The 25,465-nt window shown below is 36.3% G+C and overlaps 1 protein-coding gene across 1 annotated transcript in view; it reads right to left on the bottom strand.

The window, feature by feature from the left end:
- Positions 1-25,465, bottom strand: part of ptk7b (protein tyrosine kinase 7b) — a gene marked incomplete at its 5' end in the record, with an annotated part of 94,704 nt that overhangs the window by 8,630 nt on the left and 60,609 nt on the right. The window contains 12 exons of the mRNA XM_083538299.1: positions 582-709; positions 891-1,035; positions 2,101-2,250; positions 2,386-2,505; positions 3,808-3,943; positions 4,879-5,015; positions 5,225-5,491; positions 7,129-7,259; positions 8,708-8,855; positions 10,624-10,787; positions 11,256-11,358; positions 24,253-24,549. Coding sequence (XP_083394425.1) covers positions 582-709; positions 891-1,035; positions 2,101-2,250; positions 2,386-2,505; positions 3,808-3,943; positions 4,879-5,015; positions 5,225-5,491; positions 7,129-7,259; positions 8,708-8,855; positions 10,624-10,787; positions 11,256-11,358; positions 24,253-24,549 — 1,926 coding nt within the window. The remainder of the gene's footprint in view (positions 1-581; positions 710-890; positions 1,036-2,100; positions 2,251-2,385; positions 2,506-3,807; positions 3,944-4,878; positions 5,016-5,224; positions 5,492-7,128; positions 7,260-8,707; positions 8,856-10,623; positions 10,788-11,255; positions 11,359-24,252; positions 24,550-25,465) is intronic.

The following is a 25,465-nucleotide window of genomic DNA, read 5'->3' as shown; positions in this document are numbered from 1 at the left end:
CATTCTTTTCTGAAAGCTGTAAAAACCGTATATAATTGTTGAGCTTTATGGTGTAAGGAGACATTTGTTTAGCATTTAGAAGATGTTTCCATTGTCAGCTCCTGTAACATTTACAGTTTTCTGCCATAGGAACTTCTTTAGGATAAACAACTTTGTCTGGAACAGACAGCAAACAGACAGAGCTGTGTGAGGAACAATTACTTCTACAACAGTATTAACTACGAATTCTTACAAATATTACATCTCATTATTAAATAAATAAAAAGCAGAAAAATTGCTTTGTCCTGAGAAGAATAAAATACTTCAGGACATGAGATGGTACCCTGTCACACTAGAGCATGCTGCTGTTGATTATTTTCCTGCAAAGGTTCATACTATAAGGTATAAAATCTTGAACACCATTACACTATGGTAACTGTTTCTTTTTGATTCTGTCTATAGTATGAAAATAATGCACATGTAACATTGTTAGAGAGAAGGCTGCAAGTTTTGTATTATTTGCACTGTAAACCACTTTTAGACATCAACAGGATCCAGCTAAATTGTAATGACAGCCACTGTGCATGTGTGTGTGTTTTTACCTACGACGTAGAGCTGTACAACTCGATGTCTGATGCCACAGCTGTTGCCAGCTATACAAGTGTACTTTCCCGTGTCGGCAGTAGTGACGTCGCTGATGATCAAAGAACCATTGGGCATCTCTTTAAATCTGAAAAAGCAAAAGACAGCAAATAAGAAGAATAAATAAAGTAATATTGTACTAAAGGCGATTTCATTCTCTTTGAACAAACGACTATCAAGCTGTCACAGATCACGAAAGTACACAACCAATATTTCACTTAGTAGTGGTCCACAAAGTGCACCCAAACAAATAAATAATAAAGATAGACCTGCTGGTGCTGGTGGACAGCGCTTTGTCTTTGACCATCCACTGAATGTAAGGCTGGGGCTCTCCAGTAGCCTGGCAGTGCAGTGCTGCCGTGTGACCCTGATACACTGTAGTGTACTCCGGTTCCACCTTAAACTCTGTATACACTGAAAAGCAATGACACAATATAAAAAAAACATTTTTATATTTACATTTATGGCATTTAGCATACACCCTTCTCCAGAACACCTTACAATTATCTTTCTGTACAACTGAGTAGCTGAAGTTTAAGAGGATTTCTACTCTGAACTCATGACCTTCCAATCAAAAGTCAAACAACTAACCTATATTTTCAGCTTGGCTTTTTAAAACCATGAGCTACTGCAGGTGTGCTCCAATATAACTGTCCTGTTTAGCTAATTTAACCATATCAGAATAAACAAAATAAGTCTTTCAATTTCTTGTGATTATACAGGTGTATAAAAGTGTGGGCGCAGAACATTACATCACACCAGCTCACGACAATGACGTCCACTCAAAAGAGGCTAAAAAAATAAATATAAAAATGTCAAATTGCACAGCTGCACTTTATTAGGTTAACTAAAGTCAGACTGCCTCTGCCTCTACAAATACTGTTTTACAGTAAATTGTATTTTGTTCTATTTTAGTGCAATACTCTGTTTTATGATTTTTTAAATAAAATTGTCCTTTATTCTATTTTTATTCTTCGTTCTTTCCCTCTATCTTGGTTTCTCAGAAAAAAACTAAATTAACACCAATTGGGCATTTTATCTACAAAACAGGCAACACAGACTAAATAGTAGAGCTACAGTATCTACATTAGCAGTTAATCTTATGTGTTTCATTAAGTGTTTCATGCTGAGGTTGAAAAAAAAAGTACCAGTGACAGACAATTATTAAAAAAAAAAAGTGGCAAATGAACTTGCCAAAGCATGAAAGAAAGAGAACTGGAGAAACTATCAGACAGATTTGCAAAAAAATTCTAAACCAACTGCAGAAGACATGGAAAGTCTTTAGAGGTAAGTGAAAAAAAAGTATGCATTACATCACATTCATAAATATTATAATGACTTTTTTCATATTAAGGTTTTAATAAAATTTTTGACCATCTTGTTTTTTTACTTTGTTACTAGAAGAAACATCTGTAAAAACAATGTTTTGTTATTCAAGAATAATAAAATGAGTTAAGAAAACATTTCAATTATTCTCACCTCCTACAGTAAGTGAGACATGGGCTCTGATCTCTCCCTGTGGATGGTTACTGGCTACACAGGAGTAGTTCCCCGCATCATTCCGTGTCACTTTCTCAAACTGAAGAGTGCCATTGAATTGCTTTATATGAGCAGGGACAGAACTTCCATCTACAGAAAAGACACAGAGAAGGTGAGAGGATTCAACATAAAATCTTTTTATAAACCAATAAAACTATCAAACATTTTTATAAACTCAAACCTATTGCCTAATTTCACTCTGTAAACCAAAGCAATATCTCTCACCTGCTTTGGTCCAGAGTATAGTAGGAGTCTGTCTGCCTGTGGCGGAGCACTGAACACTGGCCTCTTTATCCAGCTGCAGACACTGTGGAGACTGGGGAGCAGGGGTGAACTTCAGCTTCTCTGGAACATGCACACAGGACATCACACACTGTACATGAGCAACAACAAGGTCCATTTCACAGAAATGAAAGAAAACAAACAAAAAAAAACATTTGCCGTTTTTTGCCTTAAATTAGGCAGAGAATAGGTTATTTTGATTTCTCTTATTTCTCTTCCTTTTGACTATCTTGTGTGTCTGACAACCGGGAAACTGAAGGTTTTCCTTAACTGAACTTCTTGAACTGTTCCAGTTTTGTATGTATTTTGACAAGAAGCAAGATTATAGTTTTTACTCTTCTCAAAAGAAAGACAAGAGGAATTACATAAAAACATTTAATTCTAACTGTGTTCACATTACTCATATCAAGTATCTGATGGGAAGCTTAACTGAGAAGATTATGAATATAGTTTGAATATGGCGACACACTTATTCAATCCACTTGATCAAAGCCTTTAAAACTCTATGCAGACTATTTTTAAAACCATGTTTGCTAGACTGGCTCCCTAGCAGAAAGCCTAAAAGTAAAGCAAAAACTAACCATGAGCTTCCTATTTGGTTGATCACTTTTAGTCCCCATCCGATTTGTACTCACCATTTGCTGTTTTAATCTCTCTCTCTCTCTCTCTCTCTCTCTCTCTCTCTCTCTCTCTCTCTCTCTCTCTCTATATATATATATATATATATATATATATATATATATATATATATATATATATATATATATATATATATATATATATATATAAAAACCTAACCCAGTTAATAGCTGGGTTTGGTTCCCTGACCGGGGATCAAACCCGGGCCATAACGGTGAGAGCGGCGCATCCTAACCACTAGACCACCAGGAAACCATAAATGTGTGTTGCATTGGAGATTTTAATTTTGCCTCTTTTTATTTATTTATTTATATTTGTAATAACAGTCGTCAAATAATTATAGTTAATAAAATTAGTGCCGTTAAAATGAATTTGCGTTAACACGTTAAATTTTGACAGTCCTGGTATATATATTATTGCAATATGTGAGTAATACATATTATTTATTAATTACTCGCATGCTACCACTATTTAGGAAATGAAACTCAAACACAGCCACACCAGAGAGAGATCTGCCTCAACAAATATGAGACAACAAACTAGGTGAGACCTCTATCCAGGCTGTGTGATGGAGATGGAGGATACTACCACATGTAATGGGTTTATCAGACATATCTGTGGCTGCAGAGTGCCACCATCTCAACAATAGAGAAGATAAACTAAGCTGTACAGAAAGAATGTTGACTTTGGAGGAGATAAGATGCACATAGCCACACATATACACACCTAAAACGTAGACCTTGGCCTGCCCCCTTAGGGTACCACCCGCAGTCTTGCAAATGCATTGATAGACCAGTCCGTCATATACCTCCACGTTGTTTATCCTCAAAGTCCCATTTGGAAAAAGTTTAAACTGAGAATTCTGCAGATAAAAACAAAATGATGATTAGTAAAACAATTATTTAATTCATCTTTAGCAACCTGAAAAAGGGTGGCTTAGTGTTTAAGATGTTTTACTTCTGATTAGTCACACCCAGAACCACCAAGCTACCGCTGCTGGGCCCTTGAGGAAAATCCTCAACTGCACAGTTATATTACAAAGATAATTGTAAGATGCTCTGGATTAGAGTCTATGCCAATTGCAATGAATGTAAATGTCTGCAATAACCTCTTTATCCTGGTCTGCATTGTGGCCATATCCCAGAAAAACAAGATTATTTCATCATGCCCAAACATTTACATACTCATTCCCACTAAGGGACAATTTAACAGTTAATCCATCTGCTGACAAGTTTTTGGGAGATGTGAGAAAACTGGTAAACCCAGAGGAAACCTAAATTATAATTGTTTTTATTTAAAACAAATTTACTATCAAATGCATACCATATATTTTCAAATCCGAAGGCCACATCTGTGCTTTCTAATATAGCACCAGATGTTATACATGTTTGTTATAGTTTCTCAGTAGCCTTGAAGTCAACTAAATCTACTAGGGCCAATTTACATCCATGCACATCAAATGAATTGATCTAAACTAAAAAAATAACTCCTGAAAGCAAATGGACATTAAATGCTCTCTCTACTAATGATGGCAATGAGACAGCTGAGCTCTTAACAACTTAAAATGGAATAAACACTGAAAATTTGAATAATGGGCATGATGCCAATTCAATTAACATACCTGTATATCAAGTTTAACATTTAATAACTGCATTTACGGTTCAGCATAAATTAAACTGAATGTCTGCATTCATTGAAAATGATTTTGTCTTTATAAAATTCAGTGATTTAATACAAAAAATTAGACCTATAATTAAACCTGAAGAATGAAAGACATTCTCAGAATATGAGTCAGACCTCCTCACTGATCTCTTGCATGTTGCGGTACCAGATGACCTCTGCAGGAGGCGTGGCCTGGACATAGCAGTGCAGGTACCCAGGCTGCCCCTCCTCCATTTCAGTGTCTTGGGGTTTGGAGACCCATTCCGGAGGCCCTGGTGGGGCAGAGAGAGTAGTTATTTAAAAAAGGTCTTAAAAAAAAAAATTCTATTCTAAATATCTATGTCCATTTTTATAGCTATGAAATAGGAGACAGTTCTTGGTAATATATGTGAAATTACTATGGCTTATGTTTAAAAGCACACCGCAAGTAATAATGTCACGCTGTTCATATTTCATTCCTGTGGACGAGGTCCATACTCACCTGCGATGGTGATGCTGGCCTCCTGTCGCCTCTGACCCGCCTTATTCTGTGCTATGCATACGTAAATTCCTGAGTCTCCAACTGCAGTGGGACTAAAGATCAGATCTCCATCCTGTTGATATACCCGGCCCTCGCTGGGCACTCGGGCACCATCTTTTTCCCACCAAACCACAGGCTTGGGGTAACCATGTGGAGGAGTGCAGATTAGCTGCTCATTGTTGTTAGCAGAGAAGAACCTAAACACCCTGGGGTTCATATCTTCAATCTCTGCAATAGGAAAGGGGAGGAAATACTTTGAGAATCAATCGACTTAACATACAAACAGAATAAATTTTACAAACAAAACTCAACTGTAGTTAACTGTAACTACATTCTAAAGTCATGTATCAACATGTTGAAATAACGAGCTAATTTAGCTGTTGCATTGAAAGTTCAGCAGTATAGCACCTTATCTTTAACCTTCAACACATACTGAGGTATAGAATATTTCCAGGTAAAACACAAGAGGATTAAACCAGGACCTGCGTCAAGTAAAATCTGTCAGTTCCTGCAGCTTTAGAGATCATGCAAGATAATTATTATACTGTAATTATGTACTCAGTGTTTGCCACCTTGAGGTTAGTATTATGCAACAAATGTGTCCTTCTGGTGATAGGGAAAGCTGTGTGTGTGTGTGTTTCTGTGTGCGTGTGTGTGTCAGATGGGAACCTGTCTAAGCCTTCAAAGAAGATTTAAGGATTTCTCTGAAGTAAAAATCTAAAATTGCCATATCTTTTCCCCCCATGAAATTCTCACACTTGTACTTAATCCTTAAAGGTATTCATTAATTTTTTTACATTCCTGTAAACACAAGTGGAAATGATCATTTCAGCAGTCATAAAAACAAGGTTTTTTATTCATTTTATCTATTTATTTTTATGTGTGGTAATCACAACCAGTCAATGTCAGGGTTATATTTATTATTGAGTCCTTACAGTCATTTTTTTGACTTGAACTTGAACTCAATTAAAAATCAAGTAACATAAATAAGTAATATGGTCCTTGGCTGCAAATAATTAATATCTGCTACATTATGTTTTCATCCATGCTGTCTGGAAAGCTCATTTATTGGTCATGACAATGTATTGATTCTTTCATATTGTAATTTCATATCAGTCTATTCAAATTCAAATTTTATTTGCCCAATGCAAAATCATACACAGTATGACATACAGTATATCATTCTACTTTTCTCCTTTTACAGTGTTAAATGTTTAATGTTTATTTATATTAAAGGACATTTTAACTAGCTTTTCTATTTACATTTATATGGCAATATGTCAGTATGTTTTTGCTGGCAATTTGCTAGAAAAACTTGTATATTGTATATTGTATATTGTACTTGTATGTTTTTATATTCTTATATAATAAAATTGTTTCTCATATAGCTTAGTTCTAGTTGGAGTAAACTCTGCCTGTAGGAAGACTACAATCGAGAAGTCCTCAGCTTCACACAACTCAAAACATAAAAATAGATTGAATCACAAAATATAATAGATCTTATTAAAGAGCTCAAGTTTAGACTGTACACACCCATATAATCACCTAAAGGCTTAATATAGTGACAGTCTTCTATCAGAAATTTAGCAGTTTCGATTCACACATTAGGGAAATTTAGAGAAAGCAAGAAGCACCAGAGCAGGACTCTGTGAGAGAGATGATTGCAACTGAATGCCAAAAGGCAATTAGTCTATCAAAAAGACAAAGACTGTCAGGTGTTAATCGAAATGTTATTAAATGTGTGAGCAAAAAACTGAGCGAATTACATATATATATATGAGGAACAGTGTGTGTGTGTGTGTGTGTGTGTGAGTGTGTGTGTGTGTGTGAGAGTGTAAATGCATGACTGTGTGTCTAGCACTTACCTGCAATACGCAGAGTGGCTTGTACTTGCACCTGATGAATAGTTCCATATTGAGCCACGCAAGCGTAGTGGCCTGTATTCCGAGGCTTCACCTGACTTATGTGAAGAGTCCCATTATCATACAATGTAACCCTGAAACATGACACACACACACACACACACACACACACACACACACACACACACACACACACACACACACACACACACACACAAACAAACAGTTAAATTTAAAAGCAGATCATTGTTTGTGGAATCATGTCTCATCACTTACCATACATGCAACCTTTCTCATGAGTTCTGTACAGAGTTAATAAGACTGAATAATGAAGCCTCTTTGAAAGCACTTGGGTCCAGTCCTGCTTTAGGTAAGTAACTAAATAAGTAGGTAAATAAGTAAGCAATTATTAAGTATGTACATATGCAAGTAAGTAAGTAAGTAAGTAAGTAAGTAAGTAAGTAAGTAAGTAAGTAAGTAAGTAAGTAAGTAAGTAAGTATGCAAGCACTTAAGTAAGCAAGCATTTAAGTAGGTAAATAAAAAAGTAAGCAATAAGTAAGTACATACGTACTGAGAGAAAACTCAACAATTGAGTAGGTAAAAAAGTAAGTAAGCAAGCAAGCAAATAATTGAGTAAGTAAATAACTAAATAAGTACATAGGCAAGAAAGTAATTGAATAAGCAAACAAGTAAGGGAGTAAGCAAACAAGTAAGCAAGGAACTACGTATGCAAGCAAGCAAGCATGACAAAAAGCAAGTACATCTGCAAGTAAGTAACTAAGTAAGTTAAAAAGTAAGCAAGTAAGTAAATAAATATGTACATAAGCAATTTGGTAAATATGCAAGCAAACAAGTAACGAGTAAGTTAGTACATTATTGAGTAAGTAAATGTGCAGGTTACAAAAAATGTAGCATAACATTAAGTTAATAAATAAATAAACAAACAAATAAATACATACATACATACATACATACACATACATACATACACACAAACATACATATGTATGTATGTATATATGAAAGGCAATAAAGAACAACTTTCAGAGTCTCTTTCTGCATTTTTCTGTTTTATCTCAGCAATAACACCTTTACTGATTACACTAACTCTAGGGTATAAGTGACCTTGGAGATCCTGTGCAGAAAGAAACAGCTTCAGTGCCAACAGCAACAGAAAAAAGCTGAATACAATTAGTATAATGCAGTTCTTCTGAGCTGCCCTGTACTGAGTCTTTGAAAGAGACATGAGAGGAAACAGACAGGAACAGCGTGTTTCTCCACAAATAAAAGCATTTGTTTTGGTGACAAAACACACACAGAGACTTATACTATTCATTTTCACAACCTTCTACTGAAGCAAAAAAGTTCAACTAGATAAACAGAGTAAAAAATAAAAGAAAAAAATTTGTTTTAATAAAAAGAAAAGAATTTGCTTTAATAAAAAGAAAAAACAGGAGAAAAAAACAGGAGAAAAAACAAAAAAACTAAAGTAAAGCAAAAGAAGAATAAAACCAATAAAATGTCAAATAAAAAAAAGGAATAGAAAGGAAATGGGGGAAAAAGACTGGAATAATAACTAACCGTGACTTGTTGGTTACAGGCTCTGTCTCATGTAACCAATTTACAACAGGTTGGGGTTTGCCAGAGAACTGACAATGAAACATGGCTTCTTCGTTCCTGAACACCACCTGATCCTCTGGAGCCACCAGCACACGAGGAATCGTCCTATCTGTGACACAAAGACAGATGGAGTCAAGCATGTGTGTGTGTTGCCATTTGGTTATAAGAACAGATGTTACCATCTGCCGGGACACAATACAAAGAGGGACAGATTGCCAGGGGCTGATGAAATCATCTAATCTTTGAAATATTTACAGACGTGGCTCATAGGCTGTGTTATTAAAGGCTGCTGACAGCAGTGACAAGTCCCCCAGTACAGACAAATCATAAACTCACCTTTACCTCTTTAAACCAGGTCAGAGCACAGAGGAGTAATACACACTCTTTCCATTCAAGTTAAGAAATATTGAAAAGCTGAGCTCTTTGAATTTGTTCTAACAATCTTTAAAGATTGCACAAAATGGTACAAACACCCCCATCCAGTGAGCTTGCTGATGAGAGGAGTCAGAGGAGAATGGTTAGACTGGTCTATGGTAAAAATCAAATAATCACTCTTTACAACCATGGTGTTTAGAAGAGTATCTCAGAACACACAACATTGCCAAACCGTACAGAGGATAAGTACAACAACAGAATATCACATCTGGTTCCACTCCTGCCAGCCACAAACATGAATCTGTTGCTCTATTGGACGCTAGCTTAAAGCGTGTTTATGATGTGTGTGTGTGTGTGTGTGTGTGTGTGTGTGTGTGTGTGTGTGTGTGTGTGTGTGTGTGTGTGTGTGTGTGTGTGTGTGAGGCTCCACAGACAAAGATCTGCAGAAAAGGTGTGACTATACAGTACAAAACAGTAGGAGAAATACACGAAACAGAAACACTGAGCTAGGATGATGTAAACCAACTTCACAGAAAAGTCAAGTCAACTCACACATACACACAAATCCCCACTCAAATGTACACAACACATTCCTAGCAGGCGTGAGCAATAGAGAGTTCTTTTGCTGGCATGTAATTAATTATTAATATATTAGTAGATAATAGTACTAATATCTGACAACTAAATGTTAATGACCAATGTAAGGCAGTGTTCCACTCTCCTTTATAAAGAAAGAGGTCCGCTATTATTGCACACACAATGAGAGAGGGAGTTTTCTTACTCCATGCAAACTTTCAAAAGAACAGTGTAGTTATGGTTATAGACTGGGAACAATTCAATTCAATTCAATAAATTTTTAGTTGTTTAGCGCTTTTAACAATGAACATTGTCTCAAAGCCGCTTTACACAGATAATTTGGTGCAACAAATTGTCATTTATTTAATTTAGAGGTACAGTGATCCCCCGCTTTATTGCGGAATTGCATTTGCCACTTAACTAATTTGTTTGGCTGATTTTCCCGGTCTCTCGCGGACAGCACGATAGACCAAAAAACGTATAGCGAATTGTTTTTATGGAGTTTTATGTTACAATTATTACATTTATTAATTAAAATATAATTATTAATTATAAAATGAAGTTAAATGTAAAAATACGGTACAGTACAGTATACATAAAATAGTATTTTTGGGGTGTCGTCCGTTTGTCACGGTATTTCATTTATCGTGGGCAGTTTTGGAACGTAACCACCACGATGAACATTGGATTACTCTATTTTCTTTCAAGTAAAGAGGAACAACATGTTTTTTTCTAAAATGAAATGGAGAAAAAAATATTCTCAAAATAAAAATATACAGAGAAAGCAACAAATTAAGACTACTGTAATATGTGTGTATTTCTACCATTATTCACTATAATTATAATAAAACATAGAACATGCACCTTATTTCTATTGCTAGATAAACAGCATAAAAACAGATATAATCAGACAGATTGATCCATACCTTTAATGTTGAGGGTGAAGTTGGAGTTGCTGCAGATTTGGCCGGCTCCGTTGCGGGCACAGCAGCTGTATATGCCTGAATCTCCAGGTGCAAGTTTTTTCAGAGTGAGAACTTTCTCCTTAACTGCTAGAAATACTCCATTTTTATACCACTTCGTGTTTGGTCTGCCCGGTGCATAAAAATAAAAAATTAATAAAAAAAAAACAAAAAAACCACAGACTTTATACTCCAAGGACATTTGACAGGACAAATCACTAGTAACTCCGGACAGTCATTAAATGTTTTTTCTTCTTTTTACAAATATGAAACTCATTTGATCAGTATTATAACATTATCGACAATATTGTACAAACAAAAGTAAAAAAAATAAAATATGAAAAAAAAAAATTTAGAGTGGAAAGAAAATGAAAAAATAAAAACAAAAAAAAAGGACAAATGAACAGAAAGGAAACTGGGGAACACAGTCATTATTTCACTATCATAAGATGATTATTAATATTTTAGTGGAAGAATAATACACTAACATGCTCGCTGAACATCATTCATTGATTGTCATATTATAGACAGAATAGAGAGAGTGACAAAGAATATGAAAAGTTTAGTGAGGGAGAAAAAAGACGCCACCGGCTCACCTGGGGTGTCCATCAATCTGGCATTGTAATATGATTTGTTCAGCATCATCCATCTCCAGCAGAGAGGCAGGTTCTTTAAGAGTCACCGGGCCGCTGTCAAGCCCTGAGGTAAGAGATGACGTATATTACAGGAACGTAAACATATCACACACTAAAATGTGTATGTGTGTAAATGGATCTGGCTGTAAGGAGTTATTAGATATCCATGTTTAACACGGGGGTGGAAAGTACACAGAAAAATGTAAAGCCTAACCAAGGAAAAAGCTCAAAGATTGCAGGAGAGCCATGAGAACATCAACAGCAATAGAAAATCAGAAAAACGAGATTTGTGCTAATTAAGCCGCAAGAGTGTTAGTAAAGTCAAGTACTGAGGGTGAGGAGTCCTGGGGTCAGTGTTCCAATTCATCCTAAAGGTGTTTAGAGAGACATGAATGTGAAAATCATGATCTGATCAAATCTTAAGAATAGATTTGTGTGAGCTCCATTATCTCCATTTAGAAAATATGAGCCAAGCACTGGGGTAGTAATAAGTCACTACATGTGATTTCTTTACACATACTCTAATTGCACTTTTTATGATTTGCATTTGTTTTTTTGTGTTTATTTTTTTTTGCATTATGACCCACATGCCCTCAAACACAATATTCTTGCTTTTCCGCTCATACATTACAAATACAAGATAAAATGCACATCTTAAACTGTTTAAGTTCCAAGCATGTAATATGCAAGCAACACTTAAGTATTTTTTGCACTTAAAAAAAAGCATCTTTCCCTGGCCAGGAATCAAACCCGGCATACAGACGCAAGTAACAATAGATTTGAAACCTCTTGTCATCTTGATCTGAGTGAATGTGAACTGGTCCTGATCAGCATTACATTAATAAAATGTACAGTACAGCATTGGAGTGAACTGGCTCATTAGATAATGCAGTACATTTGCCCAAGTGCACTAATGTTTCTATACTCAGTTATTCAGATTTTTTTTTTCTTGCATTCTTTAAGGCAACACAAAATAAAAGTAATACACAATAAGGAATAGGTTTTATTACAAAAAAGGAAAAGCAATACATACAAACAGAACAAGAAGTACACAGGAATTTAAAAGTAATTCATGAAAAGAATCATTAATACACAAAAAAGGAAAGTGGTACACTAGAAAAAAGCATTACACAAAAAAAGCAAAAACACAAGAGACTTTCAGAAATGCAAATAGACAGAAAAATGATAGATGATTTCTTTAAACAAGAATTTGACTAGATTCACAAAGCTAACCACCATCATGCAGAAAAAGAAAAACAAAACTTCTAAACGTTTAGATCCTTTCTGCCTTCTGCATTTTACACATGAAATTATACTGAACCCAGGCAAGCTTTTTACCCAACAGATTATTAAACAGCATTTTTTAGATTAAGAATTAATATTATATGATAATATTATATTGCTGCTGAACGACATTCACCCCCTGTATGAAACAGTTTCGTCTATGAGCAGCTCCTTAAGTGACAGAGTGTTGCATCCTAAGTTTCTGAAGGAATGATACCGAAGGTCTTTCCTCCCTGCTGCTATTAGACTGTACAATCAGAGCTGCTCCCAGTGAACCAGTCACCATAATCAACACTGCTATTGTTTTTTTTATAACTGTGCTTTTTTTTACTTCATGTTTTGTGCAATAACAACTGTTCAATAACACAATTTTAACCGTGCAATATTACCTATGTCCAATTTGTTTGAAAGTGTAACTACTGTATAGATTGTGTCTTTTTTTTTTGTATTTATATACTGTGATGTATATATATTTATATTTATATTTTTATGTCCCTACTTTATATTTTCAAATGTATTTTCTTTGCTGCTGTAAATTTCCTTACTGTGGGACAAATAAAGGTATATCTTGTCTTGTCTTGTCTTATTAGCTGGCTTTAAGAGCTTTTTGGCAATGCTGCACATAAAGTATTCAAATGAATGCACTAGATTGTTTATGCAGCCGTTCAGACATTGTGTGCAAATGCCTCTCCATCCTTTGTCATCTGTTCAAAAAGCACAGGGCTGTGAGGCAGCTCTCATTACTGTGTGTGGATGTGTCTGTTTAGACAGTTTCTTGGTTTTTCTGACCTACGTTGTGTGTGTGTGTTGGGGGGCTGTTAAGTTAGGGGGTTAAGTCAAGCATGAGCACTCGATGTTCCTGGTCTGTAAAGTTTCATCGTACATAGAACATGCAAGGAATATGCTATTGTAAAGAAGAAACAGGCATACACACACACACACACACACACACACACACACACACACACAGAGTTTACAGGGCTGCCACATTATATTAAATCACAGGGATTTTGGGAAACTGTCCAAAACAGTATAGAGTGAGTTCAACTTCGAGACCAACTGTGAAAACAATGTATACGTCTGCTTCAGAGAGATGATCCTGAAAGGTTTGAGTTTGGAACTGTGCCAGGGTGACTGACTTCTATCTATTTTGTATTTAACGCAAAAGTGTATATGAATATGTACTATTTGGAAAAAAAGACTTGGGACAGCTGACTGTTCCATTGACAAGTAAAATCCCAGAACTGATGTGATGAAGCCACGCAGTTGTATAGAATGTCTTTGAGTGCGGTAGAATAACATTTTCCCCTAACCTAAACTAAGAGACCCAAACCTTTTCCAGCATGACAAATGCCCTTTGCACAAAGCTGGCTCCATGAACATATAGTTTGCATAAGTTGCAGTGGAAGTAGTCTTCCTGATAAAGGATATACAGACAGGGAAAGCGTATAAGGAGAGAGAGAAAAATAAAATAAAGAATGCATTTCTTATGCTGCACATTCTAACCACACTTTAGTGCCTCCTGCTTCATCTCTCATCGGTACTAAAGTGTTACCATGGCAAGTTTCTGCTAGCTGAAATCAGGATCAAGGAGATTAATGGATGCCCAAGATTTAAGAGCATGCACTGTAAATATGTTACCTTCACTATGAGTATGAGTTGCTATGGCAATTAATTTCAGTTAATAGCCTAAAGTTTATAAGTTAAGTTAAGTTAAGTTAATAATGCATTATGCAGATGATGAGGAGGAGGGATAGACTGGAAGATGGAAGCGAAGATGAGAAGAAATATGTGAAGGACAGAAAAGGGAAGTGGTGAGTAGATGTTCAGTGAGGAGAGGAGAGAAGATGAAAGGAGAAAAGAGGAGCGGAGAGGAAAGTAAAGAAAAAGAGAGGAGAGGAGACAGTGAGAGAGGAGAGACTTGGAGACAGTGGGAGATGAGAGGAGATTAGAAAAGAGGAGAGGAGAGGAGACAGTGTAAGAGGAGAGGAGAGAGCAGTAGAGGAGAGGAGACACTGGGAGAGGAGAGAGTAGGAGAGGAGACAGTGGGAGAGGAAATTAGACAATGGGAGAGGAGAGGAAAGGAGAGGAGAGGAAACAGTGGGAGAAGAGAGGATAGGAGACAGAGGGAGAGGCAAGGAGACAATGGGAGAAGAGAGAGTAGGAGAGGAGAGAATAGGAGAGGAAATGAGACAGTGGGACAGGAAAGGAGACAGTGGGAGAGGAGAGATTAGGAGAGGAGACAGCGGGAGAGGAGAGAGTAAAAGAGGAGATAGTGGGAGAGGAGAGGAGACAGTAGGAGAAGAAAGGAGACAATGGGAGAGGAGAGAGTAGGAGAGGAGACAGTGGGAGAGGAGACAGTGGGAGAAGAGATAGTAGGAGAGGAAAAGAGAAGAGAGAGGGGGAGAGAAGACAGTGGGAGAGAAAAGAGTAGGAGAGGATACAGTGGGAGAGGAGAGAGTAGGAGAGGAGAGGAGAGGAGAGGAGAGGAGAGGAGAGGAGAGGAGAGGAGAGGAGTGGATAAAAGAGGAGAGGTTGTTTGAATGCTGTATAAAATTGGTATGGCATTGTGGATAATTGAATTAGAAGAGTGTGGACAGTACTGTATCTGAAAAAAGAGGTGCACAGTCCTAAATGTGGCCTGCTTTTGTTCACAAAAATCCCGGCATGTCAGAGTTAACTGAGTGTGACAGAAGCGGAGGAGGACTAAGGGAAAACGAAAGGGAGGGAATGATGGGGAGACAGAAAGTGAGAAGTAAAGGGTGATGGAGCATGAGGAATGCATTATAACTGATTTTAGTTTCCAGAGATGAAGACGGTTAAGGGAAAAAAGAAGCCAAGATTTTTGGCATTTTATTGAGTCTGATGTATAAAACGTGATTATTTGATTATGCAAGTAAGATTCTAACACTAGTCCACAAATATGCAACTTTACTAATTATATCTTAAATTTTCTCTTTCTTGTGTTTAGGTGTGTGTAGAGATGACAAGCTTGATGGAAAGTAAATAAAGAAAAAGGGATAAACTAAAGGAGATGGAGTTACAGAGTAATGGAAAGTGAAGAGGAGTCTTAAGGGAACATCATCCATCACTTGACAGCACATCACTCCTACTGAGCAAACTCGAAATGTCAGCACATCAAGAAGTGTGAAAGTAAACATTGGTGAAAAGAGAAAATGTCCTCATACTGAAGCTAGAAAACAAAGCAGGCTATTTGTTTTAAATGAATGTGTTACTGCTGCACATTACAGTTTGTAATATTTTTACAGCAGGACTTGGCTATATGACAAAAGAATATTTATTGTTTGTCTCACACTGTTGTGCATTTGCCCTTCATGTAGTCTTGTGTTGCCTCATGGACCTGGAGAAATTACATTTTGCTCCAGTGTATACACATTATATAACAGAAAATCCTACTTGACTTAACCTGTCTTGATTAGATAACTTATTATTAAGATATTGTAATATATTAACATTATGATACATTTTCTGAGCACTAGTGTGAATATAATCAGGTGTCAATGCTTCTATGTATATATACAAATACTCGTAGTACCAAATTAACAATTTGAAAAGAATTTTCTGATTTTTTCAGCCTTTACATGAGAAACAATAATGCACATTTCTAATAAATGGCCACTATTCACTCCATAATCCTCTTTTTTTCCTCCTAATTGTTTTGTAAATTATAAGATGGCATTTGTTTTACATAATTTACATTTAAATTTTTGGCATTTAGCAGGCGCCCGACGTATAAAAGTGCATAATTAATTAAATAACATAATTCCATTTTATTAATAGCATCTCTGTTAATAACTGTCCTATCCACTGGTTCTAAAATCTTTCATAGTATAAGCATTGGCAATGTGAGTCCTGCCTCAATGAGCATTTATTTGCATTTGTTGTAGTTTGTATTTTTGGCAACAGGAAATAATATCTAGGTGTACCACAATTAGAGAGATGAGTTTAAAAACTTAATCAGCTTTATCTGTCAAATAGCAACCGTTTTGAATGTCACTTAAACAGTAGTTTATTGGAATTCATAATGTCAGACAGAAAGTGGTTATAACTAGACAAAGTGCTATGTTTTGTATTATTAAAAGTGCGCTGTATGAATTACATTTTAACAAAGCTGATTTGGGTTCTGTGAGAGTATAATTCAGCAACCAAAGCTCTCATGGCATATTTGCACACTATGCTTAATAAATGCAAAGCCACACTGTGTTCATGAAAAAGGTCCAGTGTGTTTATGTAGAATATTTAAGAGAGTCTGAACAATAAAACCAATTAATGTCAAACAGAAATTAAATAAATGACAAAAAATTATTCAAAGGCTTGAGAGAGCAAATATATGTTTTCTGGTGATCTTTTAACCTTAGTCTCTAGAATATGTAATAAATAATTAAGAAATCTGTAAAGATGTCAGGGTACTTTGTTGCAAGAAGTTCTATACAGCCAGGTCTCTGTTCTCTGGTATGGTGGTTGGTGGTGTATGTATAGAAAGTGAGAGAGAAAGAGACAAAGAAGGAAAGTGTGGCAAAAGAAATTATGTGGCAGAAACACGATTCATAAAAACGGGATAAAAAAGTTTCTGTTACTTGAAATGTAGAACTTCTGTTGGTACCAGAGATGCTGGTTTGAGTATTTCACAAACTGCTGATCGCCCAAGATTTTCAAACAAGACACTCTCTAAAGTCGCCATAAAAGTTGTGGAAAAAAAGTTCGAGTACGCAGCAGTTTTTTGACAAAAAACACTCATAGGAGTTGTCAGATGAGAACGACTAGACTGGTTTAGGAAATTTATAGTAACACAATTTTTATAACCACAGTAAACAGAAAAGCATCTTAGCACACACAACACATTAGCAGATGTGATCTAACAGCATAATGAAACATCAGGCTCCACTTCTGTCAGCCAAGAATAGAAATCGTATTCTATGTTTCACATAGTTTCACCAAAACTGGATATCTGAAGAATTGAAAAAAGTAAACAACATAGTCACACATAAGTGTGTGTGTGTGTGTGTGTGTGTGTGTGTGTGTGTGTGTGTGTGTGTGTGTGTGTGTACACTATGTTGCTTTCTCTTTTTTCAATTCTTCAGATGTCCAGTTTTTCCAACTTTCCCAAGGTGGGTCTAGTTACATGTACAATAACAAATATGTATTTATTACACACTCAAGGGGATTTCTACAAATACAAAAAAGTTCATATAGTCTAATACACAGCTGCATTTATCTCACATTACCTGTGAAAAACCCCTGATAAAGAAATGCACACAAATACAAAGTATCAGTTCTACTATATTACACAATTTCTCCATTTCTTTGTACACAGTTTCACAGAGGATCACAGGCAAGTGTTGTTTCTAAATCATGTCCAATCAACTAAATGTACCACAGGTGGACTGCATTCAAGCTGTAGAAACATCTCAGGGATGATCAGTGGAAACAGGATGCACTTGACCCCAATTTTAAGGGGTCATGGCAAAGGCTGTGAATACTTATGTACATGTGATTTTCTGTTTTTTTATTTATAATAAGTTTTAAAAGATTTCAAATGCACTTCTTTTTGGTTGTCATTATGGGGTATTGTTAGTAGAAATTTGTGTTTAATTTTAGGAATAAGACTGTAACATAAAATGTGGAAAAAGTGAAGTGCCGTGAATACATATGTAGACCAGGTATAACATTATGACAGATGAAGTGAATAACACTGATTATCTCTTCATCATGGTACCGGGTCTGCAGTGGTCAGTATCTATCAAAAGTAGTCCAAGAAAGAACAGTGTTGACCTGGGCGGCCGAGATTCATTGATGTACGTGGGGAGCGAAGGCTGACCTGTGTGGTCTGATCCAACAGATGAGCTCCTGTAGCTCAAATTGCTGAAGGAGTAAATGTTGTTAATGCTTAAATGGTCAGGACTGTTTTGGCAGCAAAAGGGGGACCAACACAATATTAAGCAGATAGTCATAATGTTATGCCTGACAGGAGTATAAGCCTCCACTTGCATTTACAGAGTCTGCTGTCAAAAGTTTGGGAACACTTTTAATAGATTTTGAGACAAATGCATGTTCCTTTTGTTTATATTCAACAAAATAGGTAAAAGGCAAAAGCACACAAGAATTTAACAGTGTCTGACTCTAACAGAAGAACTTATGAAAGTCAGAAAACAGAAGAAAATGTGTTAGCAGACTGCTTAGTCTTAGTGCAAGGACCATTAGAAACTTATTCTATAATCAACTTCTCTACCATTTAATACTTCAACATCATGCAATTCATGCAGCTAATGCAGCTAACTGGAACCAACTTCACCCTACAAAAAGACAATGATCTAAAGCATACGCCACACTCTGTAAGCGATATTAAGATATTGAGATAACAGGCCGCTGGGGTGTTATCTATCATGGAATGGCCTGCCCAGTCACTGGACTGCTCTGGGATGAACTGGAAAGCAAGGTCAGAAACAATTATCCAACTAGATTAAGAATACATTTGTAATGTTCTGCAAAAGGCAAAAAGCTTTTTCAGCAATTTCAGCTGAATGTTTAGAAAAACTAACTGTCCAGATGACAAGAGTATGTAAACCTGATTTTTAATCTAGAATAAATTTCTGCATTTGTACAGTTATATATTTGTTTGGTCATTTTTATAACCTTAGATTACCTAGTATGTTGCAAATAAACAAAAGGAACACACATGTTTCTCTCAAAAACGATGAAGACTAGGTGTTTCCAAACTTTTGACAAGCACTGCATGTCTAGCAATTTCTTTTCAAAATGACTCTATTTTTTACTCTATTTTGGCTCAAGGATACACAAGGACATGTAAAACTCGCATCACGTTTGCATTTAGTATATGCTGCTAAAGAGTTCTATGCACTCAGTGCATTATGGGTGTTTATTATGAGTGTATCTAGGCATTTTTTTAGAAAAATATCAGGAAACCTTCAAATGTTTTGTGTATGTGCATGTTTGTGTGTCTTTTCTATTCCCTCTCAAGCTTTGTATAAATGATGGGACAAGAATCTGTTTTTATACACACTCTACAAGCGTGTCTACTTGAAAACAGACTCTGTTCGTGTGAAAGAGTGTAAGTTTGTGTGTGTGTGTATGTGTGTGTGTGTGTGTGTGTGTGTGTGTGTGCTGACAGATACTGTCTCTTGTGTGGAGTGGGTGCATGAGCCCTTTCAGCTTAAATGCTATCTCCCTCTTCCACACATATACACACACACTTACGCTCACACACTCACACTCACACACACCTGTTGCTTTGACCAAAGAACCATATGATTTCTCTGGACTCTGAAAAGAAAATAACTAATATTTTCATAAGAACTGCTGCGTTATAAGATCTTCTCTTGTGCACATGGGTCATCACATCTGCTTTTAAGCATTCACTCAGGCTCAGCTTCTATTTGTCTGTGGTGGAGTATGTTTTTATTACAAATATAAATCACAATTAATTGCCAGAGACAGAGTCTGACTGTTCCTTCAGGTCAGATGTATCGCTTCAAAAACAGTGCCGGGAAAGCATGTACCCTCCATTAATGAGACCTCGCCCTGGTGCCTGATGCCAAACCCCGCTCATGGAGGGAGCCAGAGAGGATGGCTTTAGCGGCAGCCTCAAACGGATGGAGCACAGACACACACACTGTTCTGTTCGTTCAACTTTTCTGTCTCCGTAGCGCTACGCTCAAGTCAGTGCTACTATAAGTGCTTTCCAGTGTCCTCCATTTATTGGAGATGGACAATTTGCCTGTGTAAAAAAAAACATGCTTATAGCTGTGTATGTGTTAATATGAAAATCAATACATAGTTTGTCATGTGTTTCTCTGCATTTCCTGTTACATTAAAATGCATAGTTTTTCCTGAACTAGTCCTCAGGAATGCAAAACAATCTGTTGTTTATTCCAGTTTTTAACACACATGACAAAAGTTGCGAGAAAGCAAAAATAGACCTCCTGCTTTTTGTTTTAATGCATAGCTTTTTATTCCATGGCCTCTCATCCAGGAATTTGAGTGATGTCCACCATTTTAAATAGAAATAACTGTGAACAGACTGTATTTTTACATTTTCTAAACTTTTTTTCTCTAAACTAAAACAGATGAAAAATTTCATCTGCATTGCCAATGGAGCAATTTTCCCCATGGGGTACAGTGGTCAAATCTGACTTTCATCCAATGGCTGTGAAGTAAGTATGGAAGCCTGTCATCAAAGGGCTGTGTCAGCATTTATTCAAACTCAGCACACATCATAGAAATCCTTTGCTAGCAAAATAGTTGTATTAGCCTAGACAGATCTTGAAGAAAAACTGAAGAAAAAGACCATGCTGAAAGCTGCACAGTCAAACAAGTCAACAAGGACAACTTGTGCTTAAATCTCGGTACTTACATTTGTTTTACTAGTCATCCTGCTCAAAATCATTTTAAATAACACTCCACATTATGTAGGCTAGTGTCAAGTGGGCAGGACCAAACAGATTAGTTTAACAGACCAATACCTCAAGAATTCACCCTATTTAATTTTTCTACATTTATAAGATAAAGGTTAATTTAATCTAGATTATTTAAACTCTGTATTTTCTGAGTGCATGTTGCTTCACCAATCACATAATAACACCTTAAGAAACCTAACAAGAACAGCTTTGGGCTCTATTTAATAATCAAAACACAAATAAATGCCCTATTGTGGACTAACCTAAGTAATGCAGTAAAAAATTTAGCTCATATAGCAACACTGTTTCACTTTTCAAAGCCCTTTAAGTACTGTACTACATTTCCTTCACACTTTTACCTCAGCTCGACTTGGCCCACTATCCCTCAAGGTACAAAGGAGACAAACATCACGACTCGTCTTTTTATCGTGATGTGGTGGAATGAACTTATTTTGGCTGTCTAAACAGCTGACTTCTTTTCTTTGGCAGGATTATCAAAATCATTTTAAATAACGCTTCACATTATGTAGGCTAGTGTCAAGTGGGCTTGACCAAACAGATTAGTTTAACAGACCAATACCTCAATTATTCACCCCATTCAACATTTCAAAATTTTTATCAGACATGCCACAAACCTGAATTATATTTCTTGAAAGCAGATAAAAAAAGATAAGGTAACAATGAGACGTTTTTTACCTTGCTAATAAAGGAATTACTTTATTATTAGCAAATTTTGGTTGAGTTTATTATATTGCTCTGTTCTGACCCAAAGTAAAATAACAGACAGGGTCGCAACTGCCTATTTGCTGAGGGGTATGCCGGATCATGGTTGGTGCCCCCTACCCTCCCAAAAAAAGAGGGGTAAATACAAGAATAAATACACTACACTGCCCCTGCCAGGTGCGGTGAGCCTATGCATTGCATATACTGACAACCCCATTTTTTATAACAAGCCAGCTCTAATTGAAAAAATCTAAATTGACAGACAAGATTTATTTTTGAATAACTATTATACATTCATTAAGTGAGCTTGATTAGAACCTTTACTAGGTGGTTCTTGGGCCATACCTTGGACCCTCCTACTTTAACGGTTTTTAATTAATCGTATTTGATGGAAACTTCAAAGCACTTCTGAGAGTCGCTCTGAATATGAGTGCGGATACCCACTGGAAAGCCGATGATGTAAATGTAAATGTAAACACAAAATTACAAAAAAGGCATGAAATAAACTTTGTTTTCTAGTCACCACTTTTCAATCATAACAATGCACTACTTCACAAGATCCCCTAAATCTACCCGTAAATATAAATGACGAATTAGGAATGTTTAAACATCATTGACCTATACATGACCCAGTACAGAAACACAAACTCGGAAACATAACCGTTGTCCTTGGCTCTTGTTGAGCTGCCTGACTGTGTCTGGACTTAGATCTAAAGAGCTCTACTAGAAGTCATTACTAAACATTACCCCTCTCTCAGGCTCTCTTGCTTGAAGCCCGAGAGCAATAAAACAACGTCAAAATAACTCACTAGCTCCAGCGTTTCTCAGCCAACACATTAAAGTGTCAAATCAATCCAACAGGAGGGGGAAACAAAGAGGGGCAACTGTCCATGGAAAAACAAGGCTGTTATTTAGCACATGAGTGGAACAAGGAGCTTTGGTTTTAGTCACTTGTGAGCCATAAGTGAGATCTGATGTTTCTGATTCGAATCTAAATGAGACCTTGAAGCAGAAAAGTGCTTTGAAAAATGTACAACAGAATAAACAGCATGTGAAATAAAATGTAAAGGCAAAAACATTGATCACTGTTTACTTGAATAATTATATGGCTTTCCCGTGGGCTCACCACCTGCAGGAGGGACCGTAAGGGACGGTGCTGTGAGGATTGGGCAGCAGTCGAAGGCGGGGGCCTGCTTAGACTGCTGCCCCCGCGACCCGAATTACGGATAAGCGGAAGAAAATGAATGAATGATGAATGAATTATATGGCTGCAAGCAAGATTCCTGTTCATGGAAATACAAACACAAAGGTTTTTTTTTTTTCTGAGGACAAAGACAGACAATCTTTTGCACAAAGCAAAGAAATGAGGAATGGAGATGGGTGGTACATTAAATAATTTTTTCAAATGCTGGGAAAGGACATATGTAATATTAAATAAGGGAGCACAGAGGTGTTCAAAAGTAAGCCCCTGGTATAAAAGAGATTATCTTGACTTATTTCTTAGGTTTCTCAGACCAAGGAGAAGATTCCACACTACACACAAATCTTCTACACACCAGTCTTTTGTTCCAATAATGTTTCCAACATGTTCCCTCTGATTTTCCTTGATAGCTCAAAATTGTTTATCATCTAAATCACATAAGAAAATATTTGAGGCACATGAGGAAAAGGATGTTAGCAGCAAACACATGAAACACTTAGACGCCATACAGGCTTGCTAACTAGCTAACTACATAACAAGCTTGCCAACTGTCAGCTTTCACATGTAGCAAAGTAGATGACTAATCAGAACATAGAACATTTTTTCTTGAAACATTTTTACATTTTATGAATGTGTACCTAATGTAGCATAGCCTGCCTTATTTTTAGACAGGGAGATGCATTAGTCTGTACTTCCTCTTTGGAATTTCTGCCCCCATAGTCTATAGTGAAGTGACCAATAGTAAAATGACACAATTTAATCTTTGTCCTTGTAATGTGTCATCTAAATAGAAAGGTGCAGAATAGCCACAAAGTCCACCATGTTTTGATTTTTTTCCCCAAACTGTTACCACAAATTTGGAGGCACACAATTTGTATAGGATGCTTTTAAATGCAGTAGCAATATAATTTCCCTCCACTTGAACTAGGAGACCCAAACCTGTTCTAGCATTATAATACCCCTGTGCACAAGGCATAAAGCTCAGTATATAACAGACAAAGAATACAGCAATTACTGTTCAATTATGTGTAATTACTATTTTTTATGATAAATGTGCTAATAAATGTGTAGATTTGAAGCGGCTTTATTTTTGAAAATCAGTATTGAAGGTGTTAAGAGAAATATGATTATTATTGTTGTTGTTGCTGCTATTTTTTGTTATTTTCTTTAAATTAAATTAGTTCCCTTTCTGCAAAAGATTTAGAATATCACCCAACGTAATAAAGACAGCAAACAGAATTTCCCTAACCACAAATGAAAAGGCAATTTAGAAAGGGCATTTTGGAAACACCTTCATCAGCTTATAGCCACTTACACTTGATGTTGAAGGAGGCATTGGTGGATGTGGCCATCTCTCCAGAGGTCAAGCTTGTGGCCACACATTGGAAGTTGCCTGTGTCAAGGTGGCGATCCACCGCAGAAAATTTGAGGTTTCCATTCTCCATAAAGCGTCGCTCCGAGTCGTGCACTGGATCACCGTCCTGCAGCCACGAGTATTTCACGCCAAACGTTTCACTGACCTCACAGCGCAACATGGCACTGCGACCGTGGAGCGCATCCTGGGACTGGGGCTCTTTGGAAAAGTGCAGAGGTAAAGACTGCACACACAGCACTGTGAAATACAGCAGAGAGAGAAATAGAGAAAGCAAGAGAGTGAATTACAGATATTTATAGCCTTGTTTAAACACATAGCCATGTACATACATGTGCTCATAAAGGCTGCAGCTAATTACAGGTTGCATAATTTCAAACCCAATTGGCTAACAGAACAATCTACTGTATTATGGTAAATATGTAGAGAAGTAATAGGTTAGAGGCATAAAAAAGCTAAAGATTTTGGAAATTAAATAAAAATATAAGGTGCATATCAAGTTTTCGGATCTTCTTATTTTCTTTCACTATAACGTTAAATTACATTTAGTATACTTCTAACTCCTTGTACTGCTGTAAAAGTAAATTTTCCTCTGGAATAAATCATTTTTACTGTTTATCTGTCTGTCTGTCTGTCTGCAGCTAAGTCAAAATCTTACTCATATGGGCATTTTTGCAATTTTTTAAATAGGGTGGTGTTTATCAATACATAACACCTTCATAAGCTCTTCATGACAACTGGCATAATCCTGTATAAACATTTTCATAAAGACTTATTCATACAGGCATCAGCTGCCCTAAAGTCTGTTTTTATAAGCTGTTAATGTGAAGGTGACAATCAACTGACAGATTTGTGATTATATAAGATTGTACATCATAGGTTAGACTGTTGAAACTGTTGATGCCGCATACTGGATTTCTGAAATTACTATTCAAATAAACCTTGTACATAGAAATTTTAATTATTATTATTATTTTTTAAACAGTGTTTTTAAAAGTATATTAAAAACAGTGTCCAAATTAAAAGAAAGCTCACACATTCAAAGGGGTAAAGTTTTAGAAATAAATTTGGTTAAGGGAGTATGTAGCCCTATGAACACTATTTAAACTGCAATACAATTTTATTAAGAGACTACTAAAATGCTCCCACAAGATGA

The sequence above is a fragment of the Silurus aristotelis genome (assembly GCF_946808225.1).
Source record: "Silurus aristotelis genome assembly, chromosome: 4".
Lineage (NCBI taxonomy): Eukaryota > Metazoa > Chordata > Actinopteri > Siluriformes > Siluridae > Silurus > Silurus aristotelis.
The sequence above is the reverse complement of the archived record's forward strand: the minus strand, read 5'-3'. Positions and strand labels throughout refer to the sequence as shown.